The sequence below is a fragment of the Crocodylus porosus genome, unplaced genomic scaffold (genome assembly GCF_001723895.1).
Source record: "Crocodylus porosus isolate Cpor-Errol unplaced genomic scaffold, CroPor_comp1, whole genome shotgun sequence".
Lineage (NCBI taxonomy): Eukaryota > Metazoa > Chordata > Crocodylia > Crocodylidae > Crocodylus > Crocodylus porosus.
The window spans coordinates 48,115-72,228 of NW_017728928.1; the positions used below are offsets into that span (position 1 = coordinate 48,115).

Sequence of the window (24,114 nt, forward strand, 5' to 3'; positions counted from 1 at the left end):
CCCGACCTGCACCAGAGTCATGGCTCAGTACCTGTTTGCTAACATGATGACTCTGTTCGTGGTGTCGGCTTCCTGCTGGCACTTGATTTTTTCAGCTGTCGCCTTTTCAAATTTGGCCGTCAGGGTTGCCAGGTTGGCATTTAGGTCCTTTGGGAAACAACAGGTCTGCAGTCACCCGTTCCGCACGGGTGCACCCTGAAGTCTCCATGTCCCGGTGACGCCAAAGTATGCCAGAGCCAGCCCCCTCATGCCAACCCCTCCTGCGCCTCAGTGCTTTCCCTCTGTGCTGTGGGCAGGGTCCCAGCATGGCTGGCACGCTTGGGCTCAGGGAGGGCAGAGATGCCATGTGCTTACTGCGATTTTGTTTTTAATGCGGCTCAGCTTCTCCTGCGCCTCGGCCAGCTCTGCGTTCGCCTCCTCCAGCGCCTGCCGCTTGGGCGCCACGTCGCAGTACACCTCGTAGAAGCGCACGATGTTCAGGCACCAGGAGCACAGCCCCGCGGCCGCCGTCGACTTGGACATGATGAACTCGGGGTCGAAGGTGGGGTCTGACTGGTAGGGCCTGGGGAGGATGAAGACCAGGACAACCATCAGGGATCATGGTGAGCCCCGTGTAGCCAGCTATTAAAAAACCATGGCCAGTTTTGGGTGGCTCCGTTTTATGGGCCTGGTTTTGTAGAATGGCCTCTGGACTTGGCGTGCAGCTGCACCCGGCTCCTGCTGGACCCCCTGGGGCACCAGCGGCCCGGCCTGAACGCTTTGAACCTGCGGCCTCCTCCAATGCTGTGATGCATTTGTAAAGCCTCCTGTCACTTTCTACCTTTTCTCTCTGCTCAGGGGCACGAGTGGTCCGGAAACAGGACGTCCGGGTCCGGCCCTGCCCCAGTCTAGAGGTTTCTGCCCACACGTTTGTGACCAAGGACCACAGGATACTGGGAGATGCCCTGGGTGGGGGGCGCCGAGAGGGGCACTGCTGTGGGCTGCTGAACAACACGGAGAGATGCTGCTCCCGGCCCCTCAAGCCCCAGGGCAGAGGGGTGCACAGGGGATGTGCCTGGGGGCGATTCCTTCCTCCAGCACCACCCAGGCCAGACACATGGTGACTTGGAGCCTGGTCCCGCAGCAGCACTGCCCAGCTGCTGGCCCCACCGATGCAGAGGGGGCTGCGGTCAGTGCCAGCCTGCCTGGGGGCCCGCGGAGGGACGTGAGGAGCCGGGGACACGTGCCCATGCTGCAGCACAGCAGGCCCAGCCCTGGGCAGAGCCGGCCTCGGGGAGCCTTCCCCTCCGAGAAGCCAGGCTGGGCCCTGCCCGCCCCCCGTACTTGAAGGCTTTGAGGCAGGGCTCTGGGATGTGCTCCTTGTCGAACTTCTTCAAGGAGTCAATGAAGGAGTCCACTTTCCCCATCATGATCTTCGCCGCCTTCCAGCTCTTGTCCTTGGGGATGCGACCCCCGGGTGCAGTCAGGATCATCACGGCAGCTGTCACGTTCACCACGGCCTCGGGGGGCGACCCGAAGGACTTCAGCTCCGTCAGGTTGTTCTGCAGGGATCACGGCGGGTGATCGACTGTAGCCGCCGCTGCGGGCTGGGGACCCAGCTTCCTCCATCCCAGCCGCCAGAGCTCAGACGCACACGTTACCTTGTTCAGCGTGTCGAGGGCTTCTTGCGCCGCAATCAGAGCAGGCTCTGCCTTTGCCAGGTCAGTCTCGCAGGCTTTCTGCTTCTCTGCCACGTTCTGGCCGAGGTAAAGCATGTGCCTGCAGCCTGGTTCGTGGCTCCCTTCGCCCTGCCTCCCACTGCACCCCCATGCATGCCCTCTGATGCAGGACCTGCCTCCTACCAGGCACCTGCCTGGCGCTCAGCAGACCAGGGCTCGCTGCCCTCGGGAGGGCCCATAGGTGCCCCACTGCATACATATGGTGCATGGCAGCAGGCACTGCAGACGCCCTGGCCCCCAGCATGCAGGCAGCTTGCTGCTCATGGGGCTCAGCCACGGCCCCAGGCCCTGCTCCTGTGCTCCTCCAGGAGCTGGCTTGGGAAGGAGGGCTGGAGACAACTGCCCAGGCTCTTCCTCACCCCGACCCGGGCTGGCCTCCCACCCTGCTGCTGCCACTGGAGGGAGGCACGTGGCACGAGAGGGGCCTGGCAAGCACATACCGTGTTGATGACCTGGACCTTCAGCTCCTCCTCGTCGGCGATCATCTTCTCCCGGCTCACCTTGTCGGTCTCAACGCCCACCACCTGGATCAGCTTGTCAGCGTCCTCGTTCTTGTGCTTCAGCTCCAGCTCCTGCACTGCCAGCTTGGCCTTGAGGTCATCGACCTGCACGGTGTCCAGGAGAAGGGGCAGAAGCCCATTGGGGCCAGGCCCGGGCACGGTGCGAGCAACCGCTAGAAGCCTCAAGGGCTTGAGGCATGCGATAGAGGAGGGGGAGGGGACCCCCGGGTGGGGAGAGCTCCTGCCGCCCTCCCCTTGCACGAGGGCTGCGTGCCCGGGAGCGGGCTGGCATTACTCCCTGCGATGCAGCCCCTGCTAGAACAGGGTCCCCTGGGTCTGCCTAGCACACGCGGCCGCTCCACCACTTGCCCCGGGGCTGGCACCGGGGAGCATTTCCATGAGAGTCAGCGCAGAGCGGTGGGGCAGGGGCGGCTCGGACCTCCCCCCCACACCTCCAGTGTCTGCCGACCACGACCACCCAAGTCCTGCCCACGCCTCTGGCTCAGCCAGACCCCCATGTCTGGGGGACAGGCCGGCAGCTCACCTGCGAGGCCGTGCTCTGCAGCTTCATCAGGCCATTCTCCAGCCTCTCGATCTTGGCGATGAGCTCCCTCCGCTTCTTGGCGAGCAGGTTCTGGTAGAGCTTGATCTGCTCCAGGAAGGTTTTGGGTGTGGTGTAATTGTACCGCCGCTCCGTGGCCAGGTACACCTTGGACATCTCGTTCACGCTCTTGTGCACGAAGGACATGAACTGGCTGATGGAGACCTTGACCTCCGGCTGCGTGAGGAACCACAGGCCAGCGGCCGCCCCATTGCTGAGCGTGGGCTCTTACCTGCGCCCCACAAAGGAGGCTGCCCTGGCGCAAGTTCAAGGCAACGCTCACAACCAGAGATGAGGGGAAGGTAGGGACGTGCTCCTGCCGTGGCAGCCGCAAACAGCTCGGCTGCCAGCTGAGCCCCTGCGCGCGCCCCCGGCCTCACTCCAGTTTGCTCCGGGCCGTGCTCTGCAACATCACCTCGCTGCCTGCCCCCTCTCGTCCCCTGCCTCCCTTCGCCCACAGCCCACAGCCCTGGCTCCTTCCAGCAGCTCCGTGTGGATGAGACCAACCCCTCACCTCCTCCCTGCCAGGCCCTCGTGCAGACACACCGTGAGTAAAGGAGGGGCCGAGCCTTGCCCCGATGGGCTTGTGCCCCCTTTCCCATCTGCTGCCGAGCAGCGCCGCTCACCTCAATCCCCTCTGTCTCCTCCAGGAACCGGCCACTGACGGACACCAGCGCGTCCTCCGGCCACTCGTGGAACCAGTCGATGGCCGTGCAGTTGACCACAGCAGGGAACTTCCTTGCGCGCACCCGCAGAGTCGACCCCACGGGCGAGAAGCACAGGATGATCTGGGCCCGGGGCACATTCACGGCATTAGAGACCAACCAGTAGGGCACAGGACCTGGAGCCTGCCCAGGGCAGCTCAGGAGTGGAGGACTTGGCGGGGCTGATATTGGGGTACCACTGGGTGCAAGCTCTGGGCAGGGCTGGGCCAGGCAGAGAGGCCCCAATCCTGCCTGCCATGCAGCAGGAAGTGTGGCCCCTGGGCACAGCTGTCCTTGTCCAGGCCCGTGCATGCGTGTGGCCAGGCCCCCTGGCATGGGTGAGCCCTGTGGTTGCTGGGGCTGGTGAGTGCAAGCGTAACCCTGCTCCGGTCCTTTCCCACTGGGCCAGGAGCACAGCCCAGCAGTGCCCAGGAGAGCCTCTGGCTGCCCATGCCAGTGTGGTACCTGGCCTGCACCCTACGTGCAGTGGGACGGGGCCAGGCAGATGCCCGGGGCTCCTACCTTCAGCTGCCGCCTGACTTTGTCGATGAAAAACTTCCAGCAGTTCTCCCGTGTGTCCGGCAGCCCCAGGAACTTCACCTGCGGCCGCATGGAGCTGATGATGTTCTCCACCTCGTCGTCCTGGAAGAGCCCCGGCACCTCGCCCGACGCCAGGAAGTCATTGATCAGGACCAGGAACGGCTCCTCCGCCACCTGCGAGTCCGTCATGAGGAAGACGGTGGGCGTGTTCTTCACGGCCGCCTTGATGTACTGCGAGGCCAGGTCCAGCTGGGCAGGGGACGGAGACAGTCACTGGCTCCAGCAGGAAGCGTGTGGGTCCGGTTCCTGCCCCACACATCTCCTCTGGTGATGCAAAGGCAACCGGACCGGGTGCTGGAGGGGATGAGGGCGCATGTGCCGTGCCAGGGCAGGCCAGGCCCCCAGCCTGTGCTAGAGCTGACGGTGAGTCCAGCACCGTCCATGCCCTTCTGGGGGCTGGGGCAGCACAGGAGGCCAGCACCGTGGCCACGGCACGTCCCCAGAGTCCCTGGCTGGGATTCGGGCTTTCCCTGCACAGAAGGAAGCTGGGTCTCTGCCTGGCTCCCTGACGCCTTGGGCGAAGTCGCAGTAGATGTTGGGCTTGGCGAAGGAAGCTGGATAAAGCTGCCAGGCTGCTTTGAGAATGTGCGCCGGCCCTATATGCCACAAACAGCGCCTGGCACTGTATGCCACCCCGCTGCTGTCCAAACAGTCATCCCTGTGCCTGGGTCTGACACGCAGGGACCATGCGAGAGGGCTGGCGGGGGGCCTGGGCATGGTGTTGACTTTCCCCATCATGATACATGGGGTGGGCACGGGGACATGGCGGCCCGTGGCAGGTGGGAGGCTGCGGTGCATGCCTCTGTGTGGCTCACCTTGAGGTCCGGGATCCCGTAGCCCTTCTTCAGTGTGATCTGGAAGACGTCCAGGCCGCTGATGTAAGCCGCGAGGCGCGACAGGCTCTGCTTCCCGCTGCCCCCCACCCCCACCAGCAGCGCGTTGCCCCTCGGCGCCTCCAGGATCCGGCTGATTCGGCAGATGTGCGACACAGCGTCTTCGAACAGCACCTGGGGAGCCAGCAGCAGGTGCTCAGGGCAGGGCCGTGCGGCGGGGACACGACAGACCCGCTAAGGCACGCGGCGCAGGAGAGGCCGGGCAGGCAGGTCCCCCAGCTTGCCGCACTCCCAGCTGCGCGGGCGGGCGGGCGGGTGCTCACCAGGTTCATCACTGCGTTGACCTCGTTGTAGGTGTCCAGGGCCTCCACCAGCAGCTTGTTCAGGGACGGCCAGCCCGACACGGGCAGGTACTTGGGCTCCCCAATGCCTTGGGCGAAGTGGCAGTAGATGTTAGGCTTGGCGAACAGCAGGGTCTCGCCAAGCTCCTGTGAAAGCGCAGTGTCAGATGAGTCCCGGGCTCACAGGGGCAGAAGCGCTACTGCTGCTGCATCCCCCTTCGCTCCCCGCATGGGCACAGGCGAGGTGGGGCAGACCCAGCTGGGCTGGGGGCAGAGGTCAGCACCATGACATGGCCCCCAGTGCAGCTGCTCAGGGCTGTTTCATAACCCTCACTGCCAAAGCAGCGCTTGGAAAGTGCCCTCGTTCCCACGACTTGGGGAAGAGCAGCGCTACAGCTGCCGTGAGAGCCGCTCTTGGCGCCGGTAGCTGCCAGACTCCACAGAGTACACCCCAGAAGCGTGTCTGCATGGTGCGGGTGGCACGCCGGCACAGGTCGAAGCCTCTGGGCCTGACTTACATCAAAGTGCTTCTTGCAGGTGGCCACGAGGACCCTTCCGAAGCTATCCTGGTCCTTCTCGTCGATGAGCTTGTCGCCGTATACCCGCTCCGCTTCGTGCAGCCAGAGCCGCACGAGGTCGATGGGGTTCTTCAGGCATTCAGCAGTGGAGAACAACAGGCCCTGCAAACACGGCCTGTCAGGCCAGGCCTCAAGTGCTGCTGGGGCGAGGGGCTGGCTCTGGAAAATGCTCGGAGCAAGAGCCTGCAGGGATGGGGCGGAGGGACAAGGCAGGCGGTCACCACCTGGAATATGTTGGAGAGGTCCCGGAGGTTGAAGAGGTAGTGAAATTTGATGGCTGTGGGCAGGAAGGTCGTGGTCACCTTCTGATGTAAGGCTGTTTCAAGGCGGGGAAAATACAGCGCGTGTTAGAGTAGGCTCCAGGTAGCGGCCAGGTGCCTGAAAGGAAGGGATGGCTTTTCTCCAGACCGAGCTTAATGTTTCTCTCCTCTCTCCGGGTTCTCAAACAAGCCCGAGTTGCAACCTTACTTTCACCACGTTCAGCTGCAAGGCTGAGCAGTTTGAGCACCAACGTTGTCTGTGCTGAAGCCCCAGACAGCAGAACCAGCTCTGCTCAGACTTAGCAAGTGATCCTCTTTGGTGCGGACAAGCCTCGGGCACTTTTAGCCCAAATGGCAACGACTGGATTGGCTTTGAGGTGCTGAGAAGGAAGCTGGAACTGAAGCTGAGACGCAACCTGTGTTACAGCCCCAGCAGAAACGTCACAAGCAGGGAGCAGCAACGCAAGGAGACGCTCTGGAAAAGAGCTGAACCGAAAGACAATTTGATCTGCTCATCATTCCTAAGACTGCTGTATTGTTCGCGCTGCCCTCAGGGGAGCTGCAGGACCCTGAGGTGCTAATGAGTGTGAATGATTAGCTTTCCAGTTTAATGAGTTCTCCTCCACCAGGTGCCAGGAGGTCACTGCAGCACCGGCAGCATGGCATGTACAACCAGGTCAAGGCTCCCAGAAGGTCCTGCCAACCCCAGCTGCACGCCCAGGCAGCAGGGCCCCTAGCAAAGCGTGCCCTGTGCATGCAGAGCCAGCATCTGCCCTGAGAAACGCTGCCCTCCCGGGCACTTACCCAGGGCTCCTGCAACCAGCTGGGCCTGGATCTTCTGCACCACCGGTGAGACCTTCTGGATGGCCAGGTGCTGGGCCAGGATGGTGCTGTAGATGGTCATGAGCGCTTCCTGCCCAGGGAAGCTCACGGCAAACACGCAGAAGTGTCGCTGAAACAAAGCCATTGATGGCATCAGAAAGCCCCATTGCCAGGAAGCAAGCTCCGCTGGCCGGCGCTGCCCTCAGACCAGACCCATGGCCTTTTGCCAGTGCTGCAGAGTTTAGCACTTGGTCAAAGCACTTAGAGAAGGGGAAATGGGAGACTCCACAGAGCCAGGATGCTGGATGGGCCACCCAGCCCCTGCCCTGGCTCCACACAACCTACCTGCAGCCTGGAGTCGATGGTGAATGACCCGGCAGTCGGGTTCATGCAGGCCACGTACTGGCAGTTGTGGATGTCCTTTAGGGTCAGCTTGTTCCGGTCATACCTGTGGGGCAGGGGTAGGGCAGGGGAAGGGTGTGCACAGGCCAGGGAAGCAGGAAACCCCTGCGGTCGCCTGCCCCAACCAGTTCGTGCATTCAGGACCCCCTGGGGACACCATGGGGTGGGGGAACAACCAATGGGTTACAGCCTGGGCATGGCACGGGGTCCCAAGTCCCCCCCTGCACAGCCCTGGACAAGATGCTAGCTCCTCTAAGCCGTGGTTCCCCACACACACACGGTGCTGAGAGCCTGGCCTGCTGGCAGGGCTGAGCACGGCTCCATCAGGCCAGGAGGCACCCAGACACCGAGGTAACGGGCACAGAAGGGCTCCAAGCTGGACAGACAGACAGATGCAGACTGGCCATTACCAGTGGCCGTGGTCCATGTGCTGCCTGATCAGGGTGTGAGGCGCTACCGTGCCGTACTTGTCGACCTCTGGCATGTTCATGTCGTCTATGAAGTAGATGAGCTTCTTGGTGCCTGGGGGCCCATAGTTCCTCCCCGACTTCTTCTCCAGGGGCTTCTCGAGTATCGCTGCAGGGGCACAGCCCGGTGAGACAGAGGCCAGGCAGCAGAGTCCCACGCGGCCCTGCCAGCACGGCCCTCACCCTGCAGCATGGCCGAGGTCGTGTAGAAGTTGAAGGGCACAGACTGCACCAGGTAGTCATCGGTGTTAAGCGCCTCCAGCTTGTTCCCCATCAGGACTGACTTCCCCGTGCCTGCGTTCCCCACCAGCATCACGGGCCACTTCCTTGCCATCAGCAGGTCCATAAAGTAGCGGATCCGGATGGTCTCTGTTGTGTGCACCATGGAGGCCTGTCAAGGAAACCCAGTGGTGAGATAAGTGCCTGCTTGGGCTGGGGGAAGCCGGATGGGCGAGGCAGCATGCCCTGGAGGTTGGTCTGATGGCGCTGCAGTGGGACATAAGGAAGAATTTCTTTACTGTCTGAGCCCCCAAGGTCTGGAACAGCCTGTCATTGGAGGTGGTTCAAGCACCTACATTGAACGCCTTCAAGAGAAATGTGGATGCTTATCTTGCTGGGATCCTGTGACCCCAGCTACTTCCTGCCCCTGGGGCAGGGGGCTGGACTCGATGATCTCCCGAGGTCCCTTCCAGCCCTGATGTCTGTGAAGTCTATGAGGAATGAGGCTTGTGGCCAGAAAGCTGCACAGATTTGGGAAAGAAAAGGTTCCAAAAAGAGATGGCTTTTAGAAGACCAAAGCCTTCCTTCACAGTGGCAGCTGGTCAGTGCTCAGGGCTTCCCTGCACTGACAGGAATCACGGCATCATAGAAAAGCAGGGCTGCAGGAAACCTCTGCCCGCCATCCAGACCGGATCTCAGCCCCTGAGGTAAGGCACCCCACTGGTTGCCTGTATTGCCCAAGCAGGGGACAAGGTTTTCCAGAGCTCATATGCAAGCATCTTGCAACCCTAGATATCAGGCTGAATCACCCATATCATCAACTTAACTTCGTGGGAACAAGGATCCGTGCACAGAAATAAACAACCTATTCGCAGGCTACATTGTTCTTGTCATTATGGTGGTTTTAATATGCATGCCTTGGTCATGTCCTTTAGCACAGCACTGTTGGGGGTGGAAAGCTAATTAGCAATTCAATTAAAAATAAAAAGAATCAAGGAAGACCATTACTTGTAATGGGACTTCTGGATCCAGTTCAAATTTGGGCACTCTTTCAGTCCATGGCAAAAATTTCTTTGTGTCAGGATCAATGAAATAGTCAAAAATAGTCCCCTGAGAAGGAAACTTGATGGTTTTAAATTCGTTCACCCACCATCTGCTGAACTCTACGCGATAGTCCACGAGCTGCGGAGAGAGAACGAGACAACTCGCCAGGTGCAGCTTCTGCGGTGGGGCAGGGCCACATCCCGGTCCGGGCCCACGGTGCACCCGGACAGCAGCTGAGCCCCCCGTGCAAGCAGAACAGTGACCGGACAGCACGCTGCGGCACGGGGCCCGAGCACAACCCCCTTCCCTCGGCCGAGGGCCCTGCTCTGGCACCAAGAGCTTCCAGAGCCAAAGCAAGTGCAGCGCAGGCCCGGGCGGCAGTGCGCTGCTGTGTCAGGGTCGCTCCCGCCGCCGTACCTGGTCTTGGAACATGGCTCCTCCGAACGCCCAGAAACAGGCAAACACGAAGTAGAGCTCGTAGAGCTCCTTGGGGGAGTCTGGGGGCGCGTTGGCCCGAGTCAGAAGACATTCGAGCAGATACAGGAGGGTCTGGATCACTGTAACCTCAGGCACTGGTGTTATCTTCTTGAACCCAAACTTCAGCTTCTCCAGGCATGTGGGCAGGTATTTATCAAACAGGATCATCAGGTTGGCTTTCTCGGACTGCACCGTGCGCTTCTCAATCCAGCTGTTCACCACACTGCAAACCAGATGGACGTGCTGCATGCTCCAGGCCAGGCCCGCGTGCTGTGCCCCGCAGTCAGAGACGAGGGGCTGGCAGGGACCTCCAGAGCTCACGTCTAGTCCAAGCCCTGGTGCGGGCAGGACCAGCCCTGGCCAAACCAGCCCATCAGACAAACCATCATCTAAACTCTTTGTAAAACTGCCCTTAACCCTGTCCGGCCCAGCCACAGGGAAAGCAGGGAGACCGTGGCAGCCAGTGTCCTGCTCCTGTGCCCGAGAGATCCCGGGTGGAGGCCAGACTCCCTGCTACAGAGGAAGGTAACCCCCCCAGGCTGTTCCAGTCTGACCAAAATCCTTTCCAGCCCCCATGTGTGGCATCAGTCTGAGCCTGAGTGGAAGTGTGAGACCTGGGTTTGGTGCCAGCAGGAGCACAGGCACAGCCCGGTGCCCATCCCCATCCCCAGCCCAGGCTGCAGCCAGCACTCAGTGCCTCTGGGGAAGGCTTAAAATCCCTGACACGTGTAGAAAGGGGGTGGGGGGCAACCAGCAAAGCCCAGAGCGAAGGTGGCACACGCACCCCACCTTCCCCGGGGGCACACGGGGGAAAAGGAAAGCAGCTCACGGGTTCCAGCCCAGGTCTGCAGGGTTGATGTAGAGGATGCCAGCCCTGGACACGGTGGCAGGTGTTGCCGTCCTCAGGTGGCTGATCTCGAACAGCAGCCTCATGGTGGGATTCAGGGGGATGCGCTCGTTGCTGGCCAAGGTGAGGACCTGGGGGGAAACGCTGCCGTGAAGCAGCTGCTCCGGGCTGCGGGAGCGGGAGTCGGGCAGCCGGCGCCCCGGGTACCACCTTGTTGTCGTCCATGACGGTGTTCAGAGACTCGATCCACATGGGGTCGATGTCTCCATCCAGAATGATCCACTTGGGGCCCTTGTGCGTGATGTTAGCTAGGTCTCGCATCGTGGTGGAGAACAGACCTGCCCGACAACACAGAGTCGCTCGTCCCAGCACTGCTCACCTCGCTGCAGGGGGAGCAGTGCCAAATGGCTTCTGAATAAACTTGCTAAATCCATTTCCACCCATCTGGAGGAAGAAGCTGATGAAAAGACCGGCCCGCTTCCGTGGCCAGCGGTAGGGGATGGCATGCGTGCCTGGACCTGCGGGAGCCGTGGCTAGCCGTTGGCTGCTGCCATGGGGGTAGGAGACGCCGTGCAAGGGGGAAGACATCCGTTTCCTACCGTCTTTCCATTCCCTGGTCGCCGGGTGAATGATTCCAAAGAGCTCGTCACAGGTCACAGCTTTGGGGTCCAGGTCCACGGCCACGGGCCTCCTCTTCATGGTCTGATACGTCTTGTTCAGGGACTTCAGGACCTGTGGGCCAAGGCATCCTTGCAGCTCTGTACAAACCCAATGCATACCCTGAGACAGGGTCCTAGACACCACGACCCAGGGCGCAGTGGGCCCCCTGCTCCAACAGCACCGTGCCCCAGTCCCCTTGGGCTGGTGGCAACTATGGGGCTGGCTCCTCTCCCATGACAGACCCATGCACCGGGACTCCATCCAAACCCAGAGCCATGGCCCCTGCGGCTGCGACAATGCCTGAGCAGCACCCGGGTCCTTCCGAGGTGGGAAAGCCCACAACCTCCACCAGCCAGCATCCTGTGGCCCCTGTGGTCTGCCTTGTCTGCGCCTGGGAGTGTGCCAGCTCTGGCAAAGGGCAGCACCAGCTCCATAGCGTGCGCTGGCTAGAAAGCCAGGGGTGGTCTCTCATGGTGCACACACCTATCTGTCCCCCTGCTCGGCAGTCTGCCGCCACCCCGGGTCTCCCACCACTGCCTTGTGGTGGAAACGGCACAGCTGGCATCCTCAGGGCAGAGGCCCCGAGCTGGGGAGCAGCTCGGAGATGCCACACCTGCGACTTGCCGCAGCCCGCATTGCCGATGACGAACACCGAGTGCCGCACTTGCAGCAGCTCCTCCAGCTGCACCACCTTCAGCACAAAGCTCTCCTCTGCCTGCAGCCGCAGCTCCAGGATGGACTGCTTGATGACCTGCGGAGGGGCGCGCCTGTCAGCACTGGGTCCTGCACGCCACCGGGGCCGCATGCCGCTGCAGGCACCAGCGTCGGACCTGCCGCTTGCTCCCTTACACCCCACCCACAGCACGTCCCTCTCCCCGGGGCTCATCGCTTCCCCTGACGTGCCCGGGGGCTTGGCTGGAGTGCTCTGCCGCTGCCCTGCCCTGAGCCCGTGGGCATTGCACAGGCTGCAGGCGCTTTGGGTGGCATCTAGCGCGGGGAACCTCCAACCGCCAGATCAAGACAGTTAACAGCAGCACTGATTTAGTGGGCAGAGCCCGAACAGGACAGATTTCAGAGCCTGGGTGGAGACCCCCATGACTGAGGGACAGCCCCTGCCCCATCTCCCAGGCGTGCTCACCTTCTCAAAGTTGAGATCCCGCTTTCTGGGGACGTCCAGCGCTGGGAAGAGGTCCCCAATGAGCCCCATGAACACGGGCAGGTCGTCTGTCACTATCTTGGGGATGTTGAAGTCCCGCAGAGCTCTCATGAGGACCTGGTCCTCCGCACGGCCAGGGTCCCCTCTCTTCAAGGAGCCAGCCACAACCAGCACCGACTTGATGGCCCGCAAGCCCCAGTCATAATGGTCCTGGCAAGGTGGGAAGCCTGAATGTCACGTTTGGTTTGAGCGCGCAACAGAAAAGTCCAGTCTGCATCCCCGAGGCTGTGTCATAGCATGTGTGTGCTGCAAACCTAGCTCAGCAGAGTTGCCCAGAGGTGCACTTTGCTTCCCTGCAGCGGACATGCTGGGATGAGCAGAGCGTCCCACTTGCCTGCACAGGACATGCCTGCATGGGAGCTGAAGTGTCCAGCCTGGTCCTCCAGACTGCTGGGAGTGAAAGCCCAGTTCTAGCCACAGACCAGCCCTTTCCGGCCCAGCTGACTCACCTGTTTGGAAAGCAGCTCCTTGCACAGGGTATAGAGAGTAATGAACTTCCTCGCTAGAAGTTTGGCATCAAGAAAGCCTTCTGCCACCAGCATAATCTCACAGATGAGCTCAAAGTCGGGCACCACCATGGCACAAGGCCTGGGGGAGAGGAGACAAGGGACAGGGGAAGAAGCCTGGTGACAACTCCCCTCTGTGCACACCCCACCCCCAATGCATGGGACCCTCAGCCACAGCTCCCAGATGCAGGAATTGTATGTGCATGATTTCCATGATGAAGCCTGTGCTGAGCGTTATGCAGCCCAGGCTGCAGTGCGAGCACAGATGAGCTGCCCAGCAAGTTGGCATCGAGAGCCGATGAGTGGCGACCGGCTGGAGCCGCCCCTCTGCACGCACCTGAACAAAGCCTTCAGGTTTTCGGGCAGCTCGGTCCGCCCTGCGTAGCCTGGGTTCATGGTGATGAAGAGCCCAACGGTGGGGACAAGGGCGATCATCTCGCCGAGGAAGCTGAATGTGGTCTTCTTGGCCCGGATGGCGTCTTGGACGCATTTCACCTGTGAGAGCAGCGAGAGGCTTTCAAACGCAGCAGCATCAGCTTCAAGCGTCATGGGGGAAGGATGTGCTGCTGACTCCAGCAATCCTTGCCACAGACACAGGGCTCCCTGGGGGCGTGTGGACTGGAGGCTGCTGTTTGCCGCTGGCCAGATCCTGCTTGAGGAGTGACTGTCAGGGAATCACCAGGCCCACCCCCATTGCTACGCTTCCCTGGCGGGATTCAAAGGCAATGGTGGCTGGGGTGAGGCACTGAGCCAACGGCTTCTTGCACTTGGGCTCTGGGTTCAGCAATGCTCCGCTGAGGACAGGGCCAGGGCAGACAAGCTGAGCAGCACTGAGCACCCGCGCCCCTACAGCCTGCCAGGGACACGGGCCCCACCTGCACGGCAATCACGGACAGGACCTCCACCGAGATGCGGTTGAACTCGTCAAAGCAGCCCCAGGCGCCTGTCTGTGCCAGTCCCTTGTAGATGTTCCCGCACGACTGGGGGAGAAGCAATGGAGAGCGCCTCAGAGGCTTGCGGTCTGTATGGGAGGCTGCCGCAAGGTGGGGGCCACTTGGGAAAGCAGGTAGGAGCTTGCCCCCAGGAAGCTCACGCTGCCCCAGGGAAATCCCCTCTTTAGCAGACCCCCAGCCCCGCTCGCTCACCCCGTTGCAGCATGGGCTGAGCAGGGGCTGCCAGCCCTAGCCCTGGGACAGTGTCTGCTGTGAACAGGAACTTGGATCTGGCCCCCTTGCCCGTCGCTGCATGCACCCGGCTGCTCTACCTTGTAGTCCATCTGCTCAGAGCAGTTGAAGACGTACACCATGGTCCCTATAGCACGGCCCAGGTCCTTGGTGGTCTCTGTCTTCCCGGTGCCGGCGGGGCCCGCTGGAGCACCACCCATGATCAGGTGTAGCGACTGCGTCAGCGTGATGTAGCACCTGGGCGAGGTGGACGTCCTGTCTGAGCTGCCCAGGCAGCCTGACCCCCCACCCCACTGCCAGCGGCTTCCCGCTGCTGCTAGCAAGTGTCACCGCCAATCCTGCCTGTGCGGGTGCTGACAACGGGGCCGACCCCTGCGTACCGGTCCGTGAGCGGAGTGATGACCAGCCGGGGCGTGTTGCCCAGGTACTCATAGGAATACTGCAGCTGGGCGTCACAGATGTTGGCGTAGCAGTGCCACTTGTCCTCGTCCCAGCGGTGCCGCAGCTGAGACTGCCACGTGAAGGCCTGGGAGGTCTCCACCTGTAGAGCCGAGGGGAAGACCCTTCAAACGTCAGCGAAGGCACCACGGCCCTCCCGGGCTTCCTCTATGGCTGCTTGCATGTGATGGGGCTGTCTGTGCATTGACTGTGGTGCTCAGCAGTGCAAAGTCCATTCAGAGCATTGAAATCTAGAGCTGGATGGGCCCAAGCTTGGGAGGGTGTGGGAGGGAGGATAGGGCTGCAGCAGGACAGCCAGGCACACGGCAGCCTGTGCGTGTTGGCCCTGGTGCTCACACAAGCTCGTCTTGCGTGTGCTCAACTTCTGCAGTTGGAGACCGAAGCAGGGGCCAGATGCGCCTGCTCCAGGCCCTGGGGAGCAAGGCGGTGCCATCACCTGTGTCCTACCTTGGCCACGATCATTTTGGCCACGACGTCTCGGGCATGTACGTCAATGGTGCAGATCGTCATGATCTTCATCCTGTCGCCCAAGGACAGGCTGCCGAGGAGCAGCGTGATCAGGGCATTGAGCTGGCTGATCTGAGGCAGGACACCACTGGTCAGGGCAGTTGGTCAGGGCCGGGGGAGCCCAGCCGCGTCCTCCAGCAGCACTGTGGGTCCACGGTGCCTGCCTACGCACCTGCTTCTTGTTGTAGTCTTTGATCGCGTTCTCGTAACCCTCCTCCAGCCTGGAGAAGGCAATGCCGACCTCCGTCGTCCACCAGATCTGGGTGCAGGTTAGAGCAATCTGAGACAGACCACATGACAAACAGTCTGCGGATGAGGCACTTCTATGACACGACTGTCCTGCTTTCCTCGGGGCCCTTCCCCTCTCCCCTGCTGTAGCCAGGAGCCCAGCCGGCGCTCAGACCAGTGCTTAGTAGAGGGACCCCTGGGCCCAGGTGCTAAATAACCCAACTCTTTGGAGCAAACCAGAGAAATCAAAGATCACGTGGTGCAAAGCTGGCCCTGCTCCAGCCCCAGCCTACTCAGACCTCAGGAAGCCCTTCCGTCCGCTCCAGCCCCGGGTCTGCCTGGCTTCCTCACACACACGAGGGGCATCTTGTCCAGCTCTTTCATCCCGGCTGGAAGGGCCCCTGGGGTCAGAGCATCCGGAAGCTGGCAGCTGAGCTCCCATGCACAACGGCTGTTGGGGCCCCCCCCAGCGGCTCCCCAGGTCCTGCAGTCTTGGGGGGAAACGTTGTGGTTCAATCCTGCCTTCAGCCAGGTCAGACGGAGCCCAAGTGGAGCCAGGACTTTGCTGGGCTCGTCTGGCTCGGATCCCAAGGGGCCACACTGGTCCTGCTGCCCTGGTGTGCTCCTGATCAGAGCCGTGCCCTGGGCTTAGGGCGAAGCATGGCAGCACCCTGCCCTCCATGCCGAGGCCGCTTGGTGCCTCGAGCCCAGGTGGCTGCCTGCGCCTGTTCATTTTGCCTGTGCAAACCCCATCAGACAAACCTACCTGCGCGGGGTAGTCAAACAGCCACTGCTCACGCGGCTTCTCCTCGTACGTCACCACAGCCTCAGGGATGAGGTGGCGCAGCGTGGCACGCATCCTCTGCAGCACACGATTCAGCCAGATCTCCACCTAGGGACGAGCCCAGCCCAGTGAGCGGCCTTGGTGCTCTGCCCTTCCCTCCCCCTTTTGTGGGCTCCGATGCTGAGCTGCAGGCCTGACCGTGGGCCAAGTGCGGGAGCTGCAGCTCTTCCCCTAAAGCCACGGGCCGCCTAGCAAGCTTGGCATTTGCCACAGACAGATGCATGCGTGGTCACCCACGTGTTCATTTGTAGGTGCAGCCACACTTGGCATGGGCCCTTGGGGACAGCGGAAACCAGCTGCCCAGGGCACTGTGCTGTGGGGTGGGGGCTGTTTCCCTGCCTCTCTCCATGGAGGTGCTCTGCAGGGAACAAGGGCAGCTGAGCCGTGGCATTCAGCTTCCTGCCTGGCTGCAGGTTTCTGGAGTCTCATGACAGATATGAGGCAGCTCTGAGCCAGGACGCGTGCACGCTGCCTGCCATGCACACAGAGCATGTGAGCAAACCCTGGCCAAGAGCAGGGGAGGAGCTGTGTGGTGCCCACATGGAGTCTGGCCCCAAATGGCAACACACGGGGTCAGAGTAAACACAAACTGGGCATCTCCTTTCACTGGGGGATGTTCTGCAGTGAAGACACTATGTGCATCGCATCCTGTGGTCCCACTGTGATGAGCGGAGCCCTGAGGGTGTGTCTACATGTGCGTTACCATGCTTTAGTTAATGTGCATTAAATATAGTACTTCCATTGTGAAGTACTAGGATAATCCACATTAGCCTGTCTTAATGCACACTAATTAAAGAGCACGCCTTTTACGTGATGCTTAATGTGCATTAGCCTATTTTAATGTGCATTAAGTAAAAAGCACCTTTTTTTTTTAAGTGATGCTTCAATGCACATTAAAGTCAGCTAGCGTGCATTAAAGCTCACATGTAGGCGCACTCAGGATGCCTGGGCCAAGCGACCTGCTGTGACCTGCCAGAGGGGTCTGAGCTTATACCCAAGGGAGTGCGATTTGAGTACGGGGTCCCCAAACCCACCAACCTGCCCGGAGCAGTCGCAGTCCTTGTCAAAGTCCACGTACTCATCCTCCTTGCTGTACATCCCCAAACCGACCTTCAGGGGCTTGTCGTTTGGGTCCATTTTGAACTTGAGTCTCGCTATGCTGTCAAACAGCTTGGCCAGGTGCCGGCCCACCTGGGAAGGGAGCAGGCAGAGGTGGCTGCTCAGGACGCAGAAATGCCTCACACTTTGCATCGCCTTGCGGCGCTACCCTGGTCATGTTGGACTTCTGCTACATCTGAGCCAAAGCACAAGAACCAGATCCTGTGCAAGCAGCAAAGGCCTTTCGTCCTTGGACTAGACCCACCTCAACAGGCTCATTTCCATTTGATAAAATATCCAGCAGGTCTGCAGACGACACAAAGTAGAACCTGGGAAAAGCCAGGCGCTTGGTCTCCAGGTACTCGGCCAAAGCCTTTTCACACAGTGCCAAGCTAAAATGAGGGGGAGAGAAATGGAAATATATTTTCCTGTCTGCAGAGTAAATGCCAGGCAGGCAAACAGGGCTGCAGTAGAAATTCAAGGCTTCCAGCCAGAGAGCAGACATCAGTAATTTCTCCCCCTACTTCATCATTGCCCATGGCTCACCTTTTCTGTAGGGCTTCCAGCTTTTCATAGAGTCCTGGTTTGTTTGTTGCCTCGATTACATTAGGGGTTTTTATGGCATCGGCCATTAATTCCTGCAAGAAGAAAGAGGGGCGGGTTCTGCCTCACGCTGCAGCGTGTGCCGCAGGCCAGGGCTCTTGGGGCAGAGACGAAAGGCTGCTCACTTTGAAATCTTTATCGATCAAATCAAACCGCTTGGAGTCTTCTGGCAGCTGCTTCCGGATGTCTTCGGAGCCGATGAAGATGCTCTCCAGATGGCTCCATGTTCTCTGTACCTCAAACCAGATGCTTATGACGGAATCGGCTGTCGATAATTTCCGCTGCCAGCTCGACACCTCCTTCAGGAAGTGAGCCAGGTACTTGGAGGTCATCAGGTTCTGCAGTTGCACCTGGTTGTCTTCCAATGTCTCTATGAGCACCTCGTCGGACCGGAGCAGCATGGTGCCTGTTCTGGTGTGAGGCTCATGCTCAAACTGCATGGTGGACCATGTACTGTCCAGGGACTTCAGCACCTGCAAATCAAGGCAGACACAGAAATACTCCCACGGCTCTGGCTTTCAAAGCGGAGAAAGCCTAATGGGAAACAAACACTTTGGGAAGGATTGCGCTGGAGCCCACCACCTCCTGCCAGCAGCACTTCCCCACAGGAGAAGAACTGCGCGCCGACCGTCAGCCCCCCATGAGCTGAGCGGAGGGGACACAAAGCGCTAGCTTCAGACCATGCTAGCTCCGCTGCAGGAGCAGCCAGCCAGGTACAGACTCAGCTGCACATACGGCACCTTCTCCATTCCCGACTCCTTCACCGCTTTGTCTACAATGCTGCGAACTTCATCTTCAAACTTGTGGAGATTCAGCTGCAGCAAGTCAGCCAGGGTTGTCTCGTCTGACATGGTGAAATTCACCTGGAGCAGAATGGGAGACACCTCTTCAATGCTTCGGCTGCTGAAGGTTGTTTCTGGAGTTCAGTACCTGATTAAAATGGACTTACATACACAAGTCCCTATAGATCACGCAAATTCGGCAATTTTTACACATTAGGAAAAAGAGATTACACATGCAGCTGTGCCAGAAAAAGACCCCAGACCACAAACACACATGACACATGAGAATTTCCCCTTTGGTGTCTGTTCAAAGATGCAGCCTGTGCCAGGAGCTGGGATTTTCTAGAATGCAAACCATCTGTGATGGCTATAAAATACAGCCTTATGCACGGCCAATGAACATGCAAAAGGCGGGTTATTTTGGGCCGCTGATGCCGCTCTTCAGGATTTCCTGCTTGAATGAAAGACAGCTAGTGACATCTGTTTATTCTTACACAAATATATACCAGGGAGCTAGCGCTGGAGAAGCAGCAGGGTTGAGAAATCAGAAGCAAAGCTGAAAGCCCCGTGTCCTCGTGCTTTGGCTGAAACAATGCTCTGTTTTTGCACGTTGTCAATATATAGTTAACAAGCATGCAGTAATTTCCAGGGCAGCATGTGCAGTCCTCAGATTTCCTACCACCATGGTTTATTCAGTGCTTTTGGGAGTCCTGATGCAACAGGCTTAGGCCCTTGTGGACTTGGAGGACATTGTATATGGCACGAGCAGTCATTCAGCTCTGCCTCCTTGGGCAGCACTTTCCAAGGCCACTCAGGGGCTCGGGCGCTGCAAGCGCTTGTGACTGCAACACCCCATCCCTGCGCCCCAGACCTCCCTGCTTGCTCAAGGCAGCCCCGAGGCCCGCACCTTGGTTGCTTGCATGAGCTCGTGCCAATGCCGATCCCGGATGGCAGGGTTCTGCAGCTCGTTCACAGCCCGCAGGGAGGTGATCATGTTCTTCACGGTGTTATCCAGCCCGATGAACGCGTCCCAGCTCCTCAACTCTTTGTCCAGGCTCCTGATGTCCTTCGCGAACTTCTTTGAATCGATGTCCATCTGCTCCACATTGATGTCTTTCCACTTGGTCGTCTTCCAGTCGTCAATGCTCGCATTCACCTGCGGTCACAGACCAGCTGCACTGCCCGCACCATTTGCAAAGGCTGGTTCTATGTTTCCGAACACACGTTCCCCTCTCAGCTCTGGCTGCGGCTTTCAGAAGAGGGAAAGCCCTCCCCTCCGGCAATGCATGGGCCAGGGCGTGTGGGCCAGGCAGGCCCTGGTTGCAGGAACTGTCACTGCAGGGTGCAGACACCCCCTGGGGACCTGGTCCCTGTGCCGAGACACGTGCGTGCACACACGCACACCACCCATGCCCCACATCCACACATGTACCCCTGCACACCACTCACCTTAGGACACGCTTGACACACTTACCAAGACAATCATATCCCAGAGCTCCTTGAGCAAACGCACTTCTTTGTGGCATGCTTTGAGCTGCTTATAGTCTGGGACGGACACCTCAAAGAGGCTGGCGGACTTGGCCAGGGCTTCCATGTTGCTCTCCATTGCGGTGATGCTCTTCTGTTGCTGGTGAGGAGAACACAAAAGGCCTTGGCCACGGGAGCTGCCTCTGCGCCATGCTTGGCGAGGCGCTCCAAGAGTGGCAGTGTCCCTGCTGGGGTTGAGCGTGTCCCCAGCTGCAGGCCCCAGGTCCCTGCAGCGAGTCCTGGGGAGCGCAAGCTGGGGGCAACAAACCTCCCTGCCACGTGCAGAGCAGCAGCCCAGCTTCCTGCTGCCCCAGCCTGGGTCCCCCTCTTGCAGGATACGCAGCCAGGGCTTAGCTTCTCCACCAGCCATGCCCTCTCCTGCAGCCCTGGGCACACCAGAGCTCAGCGCCAGGTGGAGAACACCATGCAGAGCACGGGCACCCGGGACCTTGTGCCTGTCACCTCTGCAGGGAAGTGTGGAGGATGATTTGCCCCCAGACCCTCCCTTCTCTGAGCATTACCTTGTTCAAGGACTGGTATGGATCTGGATCTGTAAAAGTGAAGGGGGCCTCTTCTCTGAACTTCTCCCTGAACTCGTGCTGTCGCACCTGTGAGGAAGCAGAGAGCGAGCGGACACGTGGGAGGGGGCTGTATGCAGAGCACCAGGGACCTGGGGCCTCAGTGAGGCTGAGACAAGACCCCAAGGCAGTGCTGCTTGAGCAGTGGGGAGCGACTGGAGCGGCTATCCTGGCCGCCGGAGTTTATCTGCCATTTATTTTAAAAGGTCATTTTTTTGCACTTTCTTAGTCAGTCTAATAAAAGGTGTCATCTCTGAACCAAGAGGTCTAGAGTTTTTTGCATTTCTTTTTTGTCTCAGACCAACATGGCTACCAAATACGTCCCTACCATTTACTAGCACCCTTGCTGGGCAAGGGGCTGTTCCTGGGACAGCAGCTGTGAGCAAGAGCCCAGGACCAGACTCTTAGGCCCCAGGCTCTGGCCCGCCCAGGCTACTGTGTTGTGAACAAGCAGTGGGATGGCTGGGAAACTCCCAGCCGTGCAGAATGTCGCCACTGCTGTCTGGTGCCCTGAAGAGCTCAGGGCACTCACCTGAAAAGCTCTCCCTGCCTGGAGACACCATCCATCTGGGGGCAGAGGGTGATCGGGCTCCAGCCCCCATGGACTCAAAGCCAGGGGCTGCTAGCAGGGCACTTTCCAGGAAAGGCCCGAGCTCTGGGACATCTCCCGAGCCCAGGTCCTACGCCCCTTGCACACCGGTGATGAGCCCGGCTGTCTGAGACAAACGGGACAGCAGTTGGGGGTCCAGATCGATTGTCTCATGGCTGTTTCCGTGCCAGAGCTGCACTGCAGGTGCAGGCGCCGTGTTCTGTGACGTGCCCAGGGCCAGGGCCAGGGCCGGGGCCAGGGCTCAAACGTACCCGTCGCCTTCCTTGGCTTTGCTCCCACTCTAGTGCGGGCAAGAAGCCAAGTCAGCACAGAGCACGCAGTACCTCGAACTGCTGGCACTTCCTGCGGATGATGGAGACCTCGTTAGCCTGCAGCGGGGCCACGTTCTGCTTCACCTGGAAGGACAGCTTCTTGGTGTTGTTCCACTGCTCCGGCAGCTCCTGCAGCAGGCCAAGGACAATCAGCATCCCACCCCCTTGCACCCAAGGGCGCAAGCAGACACCACCGTCCATCCCACAGGTGCTTGCTAAGGAGGACGAGGAGGGGACGGGCAGGGCTGGAACTTGCAGAGAACACAAACCAATTTATGCCAATGAAAATGAAAGAACGTGGCAAAGGACCGACCGAGGCTGGGCCCGTGGGCAGGGTGGTGGCACAAGAAACTCCCAGTGACACGTCCTGCAGGATAGACTCAAACTCCCTCTTGCCCCAGTGCCTGGAGCCCGGGCAGGTGATGTCACCACTGCCCCTTGTGCAGCTCTCTGCACCACCCTGGGTGGCACCTGGTACCAGGCACATGCCCTCGGCCTGGCCCAGCCCTGCCAAGACAGCCCTATGCTCTTTCCCATCACCAGCTTGTCCTCCACGTGGCAGGGCATCCCCGTGGCTGCTCTCCTTTCTAGGACACTTAGCATGCAGCCACAGCTGAATCAGCAGGAGGTTTAGTAATGTGGTGATTGATTTTGGCTGTTTCCAGTGGGAAGTGCTGTGCTGCCCCTGCCCACATAACGAAGGCATGGCTGCATTGGGTCTCAGCCTTCCAGAGCCATGGGCATGGGCAGATGCCCCAACAAACCCCACCGGCCATGCTGCACAACCAGCTGCTGGATTCGACAACCTACGTGCAGCTGCATGTGGATTTCCTCCGGCATCTCTTCCCCGTAGGTCTTGAGGAGTTCGATGGTTTGCTTCAGGGGCTCAAACATCTGGTCTGTGGCTGCCTGCCGGTCTTTGACCCTCATCAGGTGTCCCATCACCTCCACCAGCCCGTCATAGTCACCTTCCTTCAGGGGCTTAGTCAGGCCCGCGCTTGCTTCCTTCATGAAATCCGCTAGGTCCTGGAGGCTGCAAGGGAGGCAAGGGGTCTGCAGAAGCCAGCAAGGCAAGGCTCCTGCAGTCATCCCCGAGATGGGCCCAGCAGCCAGGTGGGCGAGCAGCCTTCCTCCCTCAGGCCACAGCCTTCCCACACTGGGTCCCACAAGGGCAGGTTTCCCACAGGACAGACGCAGCAGGTCCCGACCGTCCGTGGTGCAGATCTCCAGACAGGCATGACCTGTCACCACGTCCCCGTTGCGACTTGCCTGCTCGGTCATTAGCAATGTCGGGAAAGGCCGGCCCGGCCCGGCTCGCCCCCCTGCACCAGGGCGGCTTGCTGTGCCCCTCTACCTGGTTGTGACGTGGTCGACCAGGTGCTGCTTGAACATAAGACTCCAGCGCTTGACAGTGTTGAGGAGCGCCTGCTTGAAGGGGCGGCAGTCGCTCTGCAGCCAGCCGCTGAACACCTTCATGTTCTCGAACTTGGACACCTCCTCGTACAGCTTCTCGTACAGATCGATCTGCAGGCATGTGCACAAGTGACGCCTGGGTAGCCACGCCAGGGCTGCCATGGCTGTGCCACCGAGGGAGATCCCCAATAGCAAAGCCTCAGGAGGGACCGTTCCCACCTCCAGGCACAGCAGCCCCAGCCCAGAGTGCGCTCACTGATGGGGAGCGTGCGCTCTTGGGGACTGCTGGACCCTATGGCCCCGCTCCCACTGGAGCAGCATGGGTGCAGAAGGCTCCTCTGGACAGAGGCTGCTACCCAGCGGGGGGCAGGTGGGCACCCGAGCACAGCAGCAAGGACCTGCCCTAAATGCCCCTCGCTGCAGCGTGTCTGATGGGAATTGACTGCCCCATAGCCGGCTGCAGATGGACACGAGTCCCAGCTCTGCCCGGGAGGGATGTGGAGGGCCATGGGGCACCTTTACCCCCCTGCAGAAAGATGGACGGACCTAATGCAAGGGGCTGGAGGGGCCTCACCTGCAGCTGGAACTGCTGCAGGGGCGGTGGGGTGTGCGGCAGATACTCCTCCGCATGGGACTCCAGCTCCTCGAGCGTGAGCCCGCGGCCGAACGTGAGAAACTGCTGCATGAATTCACGGGGGTTGTCCATCCACAGGTAGCTGTACTTCTCGAAGGAGTCCTCGTACTCCTCCCCCTGCTTCATGGCGCTGATGGCCAGGGACACCACCTCCTCCCGCATCTCCAGCAGGTCCGACATGTCCTCCAGGTTGCTCTGCAAGGCACAGGGTGCATGTGTGGTTGAGTCAGGGCTATGTGTCCCAATGCCACAAAGGACTTCCCGGGGAGATCTCAGCCCCCCGGAGACGCTGTCCCGCTGGGTATCAGTGGCTGAGCCTTCACCGGAGCAGGGAGTGAGACCCAGGTGCCCGAGCTCCTGGAGAACGCCAAAGTCCCCTGCCAGGCTCAGGAATCTGCCCCTGGTTTATTTTCCAGCCAAAACCAGGCAGTAAATCCAGTCCAATCAGTGCTGCCTCCGTGCCCCCCTGCAGTGCAACCCAGCACTCCAGGGGGGCAAGCGGCTCGCGTGGGCCCTGCTAAGAGGGGGAGCCCGAGGCAGA

The 24,114-nt window shown here is 60.2% G+C and overlaps 1 protein-coding gene across 1 annotated transcript in view; it reads right to left on the reverse strand.

Annotated features, from left to right (window-relative positions):
- Positions 1-24,114, reverse strand: part of DNAH17 (dynein axonemal heavy chain 17) — a 44,362-nt gene that overhangs the window by 12,427 nt on the left and 7,821 nt on the right. Inside the window, exons 19-61 of the mRNA XM_019542778.1 lie at positions 23,514-23,766; positions 22,881-23,050; positions 22,337-22,559; positions 21,539-21,655; positions 20,549-20,635; positions 19,975-20,127; positions 19,408-19,656; positions 18,459-18,581; positions 17,844-18,191; positions 17,662-17,753; positions 17,381-17,507; positions 17,056-17,208; positions 15,940-16,065; positions 15,118-15,225; positions 14,886-15,017; positions 14,360-14,520; positions 14,060-14,216; positions 13,671-13,775; positions 13,133-13,290; positions 12,739-12,877; positions 12,212-12,439; positions 11,687-11,824; positions 11,013-11,145; positions 10,624-10,751; positions 10,396-10,544; positions 9,507-9,789; positions 9,054-9,227; positions 8,010-8,217; positions 7,770-7,935; positions 7,303-7,405; positions 6,940-7,087; positions 6,100-6,191; positions 5,816-5,977; positions 5,280-5,444; positions 4,939-5,130; positions 4,046-4,312; positions 3,446-3,607; positions 2,763-2,996; positions 2,159-2,323; positions 1,641-1,736; positions 1,324-1,541; positions 355-562; positions 32-147 (exon numbers count right to left, since the gene is read on the reverse strand). Coding sequence (XP_019398323.1) covers positions 32-147; positions 355-562; positions 1,324-1,541; positions 1,641-1,736; positions 2,159-2,323; positions 2,763-2,996; positions 3,446-3,607; positions 4,046-4,312; positions 4,939-5,130; positions 5,280-5,444; positions 5,816-5,977; positions 6,100-6,191; positions 6,940-7,087; positions 7,303-7,405; positions 7,770-7,935; positions 8,010-8,217; positions 9,054-9,227; positions 9,507-9,789; positions 10,396-10,544; positions 10,624-10,751; positions 11,013-11,145; positions 11,687-11,824; positions 12,212-12,439; positions 12,739-12,877; positions 13,133-13,290; positions 13,671-13,775; positions 14,060-14,216; positions 14,360-14,520; positions 14,886-15,017; positions 15,118-15,225; positions 15,940-16,065; positions 17,056-17,208; positions 17,381-17,507; positions 17,662-17,753; positions 17,844-18,191; positions 18,459-18,581; positions 19,408-19,656; positions 19,975-20,127; positions 20,549-20,635; positions 21,539-21,655; positions 22,337-22,559; positions 22,881-23,050; positions 23,514-23,766 — 7,116 coding nt within the window. The remainder of the gene's footprint in view (positions 1-31; positions 148-354; positions 563-1,323; positions 1,542-1,640; positions 1,737-2,158; positions 2,324-2,762; positions 2,997-3,445; positions 3,608-4,045; positions 4,313-4,938; positions 5,131-5,279; positions 5,445-5,815; positions 5,978-6,099; positions 6,192-6,939; positions 7,088-7,302; positions 7,406-7,769; positions 7,936-8,009; positions 8,218-9,053; positions 9,228-9,506; positions 9,790-10,395; positions 10,545-10,623; positions 10,752-11,012; positions 11,146-11,686; positions 11,825-12,211; positions 12,440-12,738; positions 12,878-13,132; positions 13,291-13,670; positions 13,776-14,059; positions 14,217-14,359; positions 14,521-14,885; positions 15,018-15,117; positions 15,226-15,939; positions 16,066-17,055; positions 17,209-17,380; positions 17,508-17,661; positions 17,754-17,843; positions 18,192-18,458; positions 18,582-19,407; positions 19,657-19,974; positions 20,128-20,548; positions 20,636-21,538; positions 21,656-22,336; positions 22,560-22,880; positions 23,051-23,513; positions 23,767-24,114) is intronic.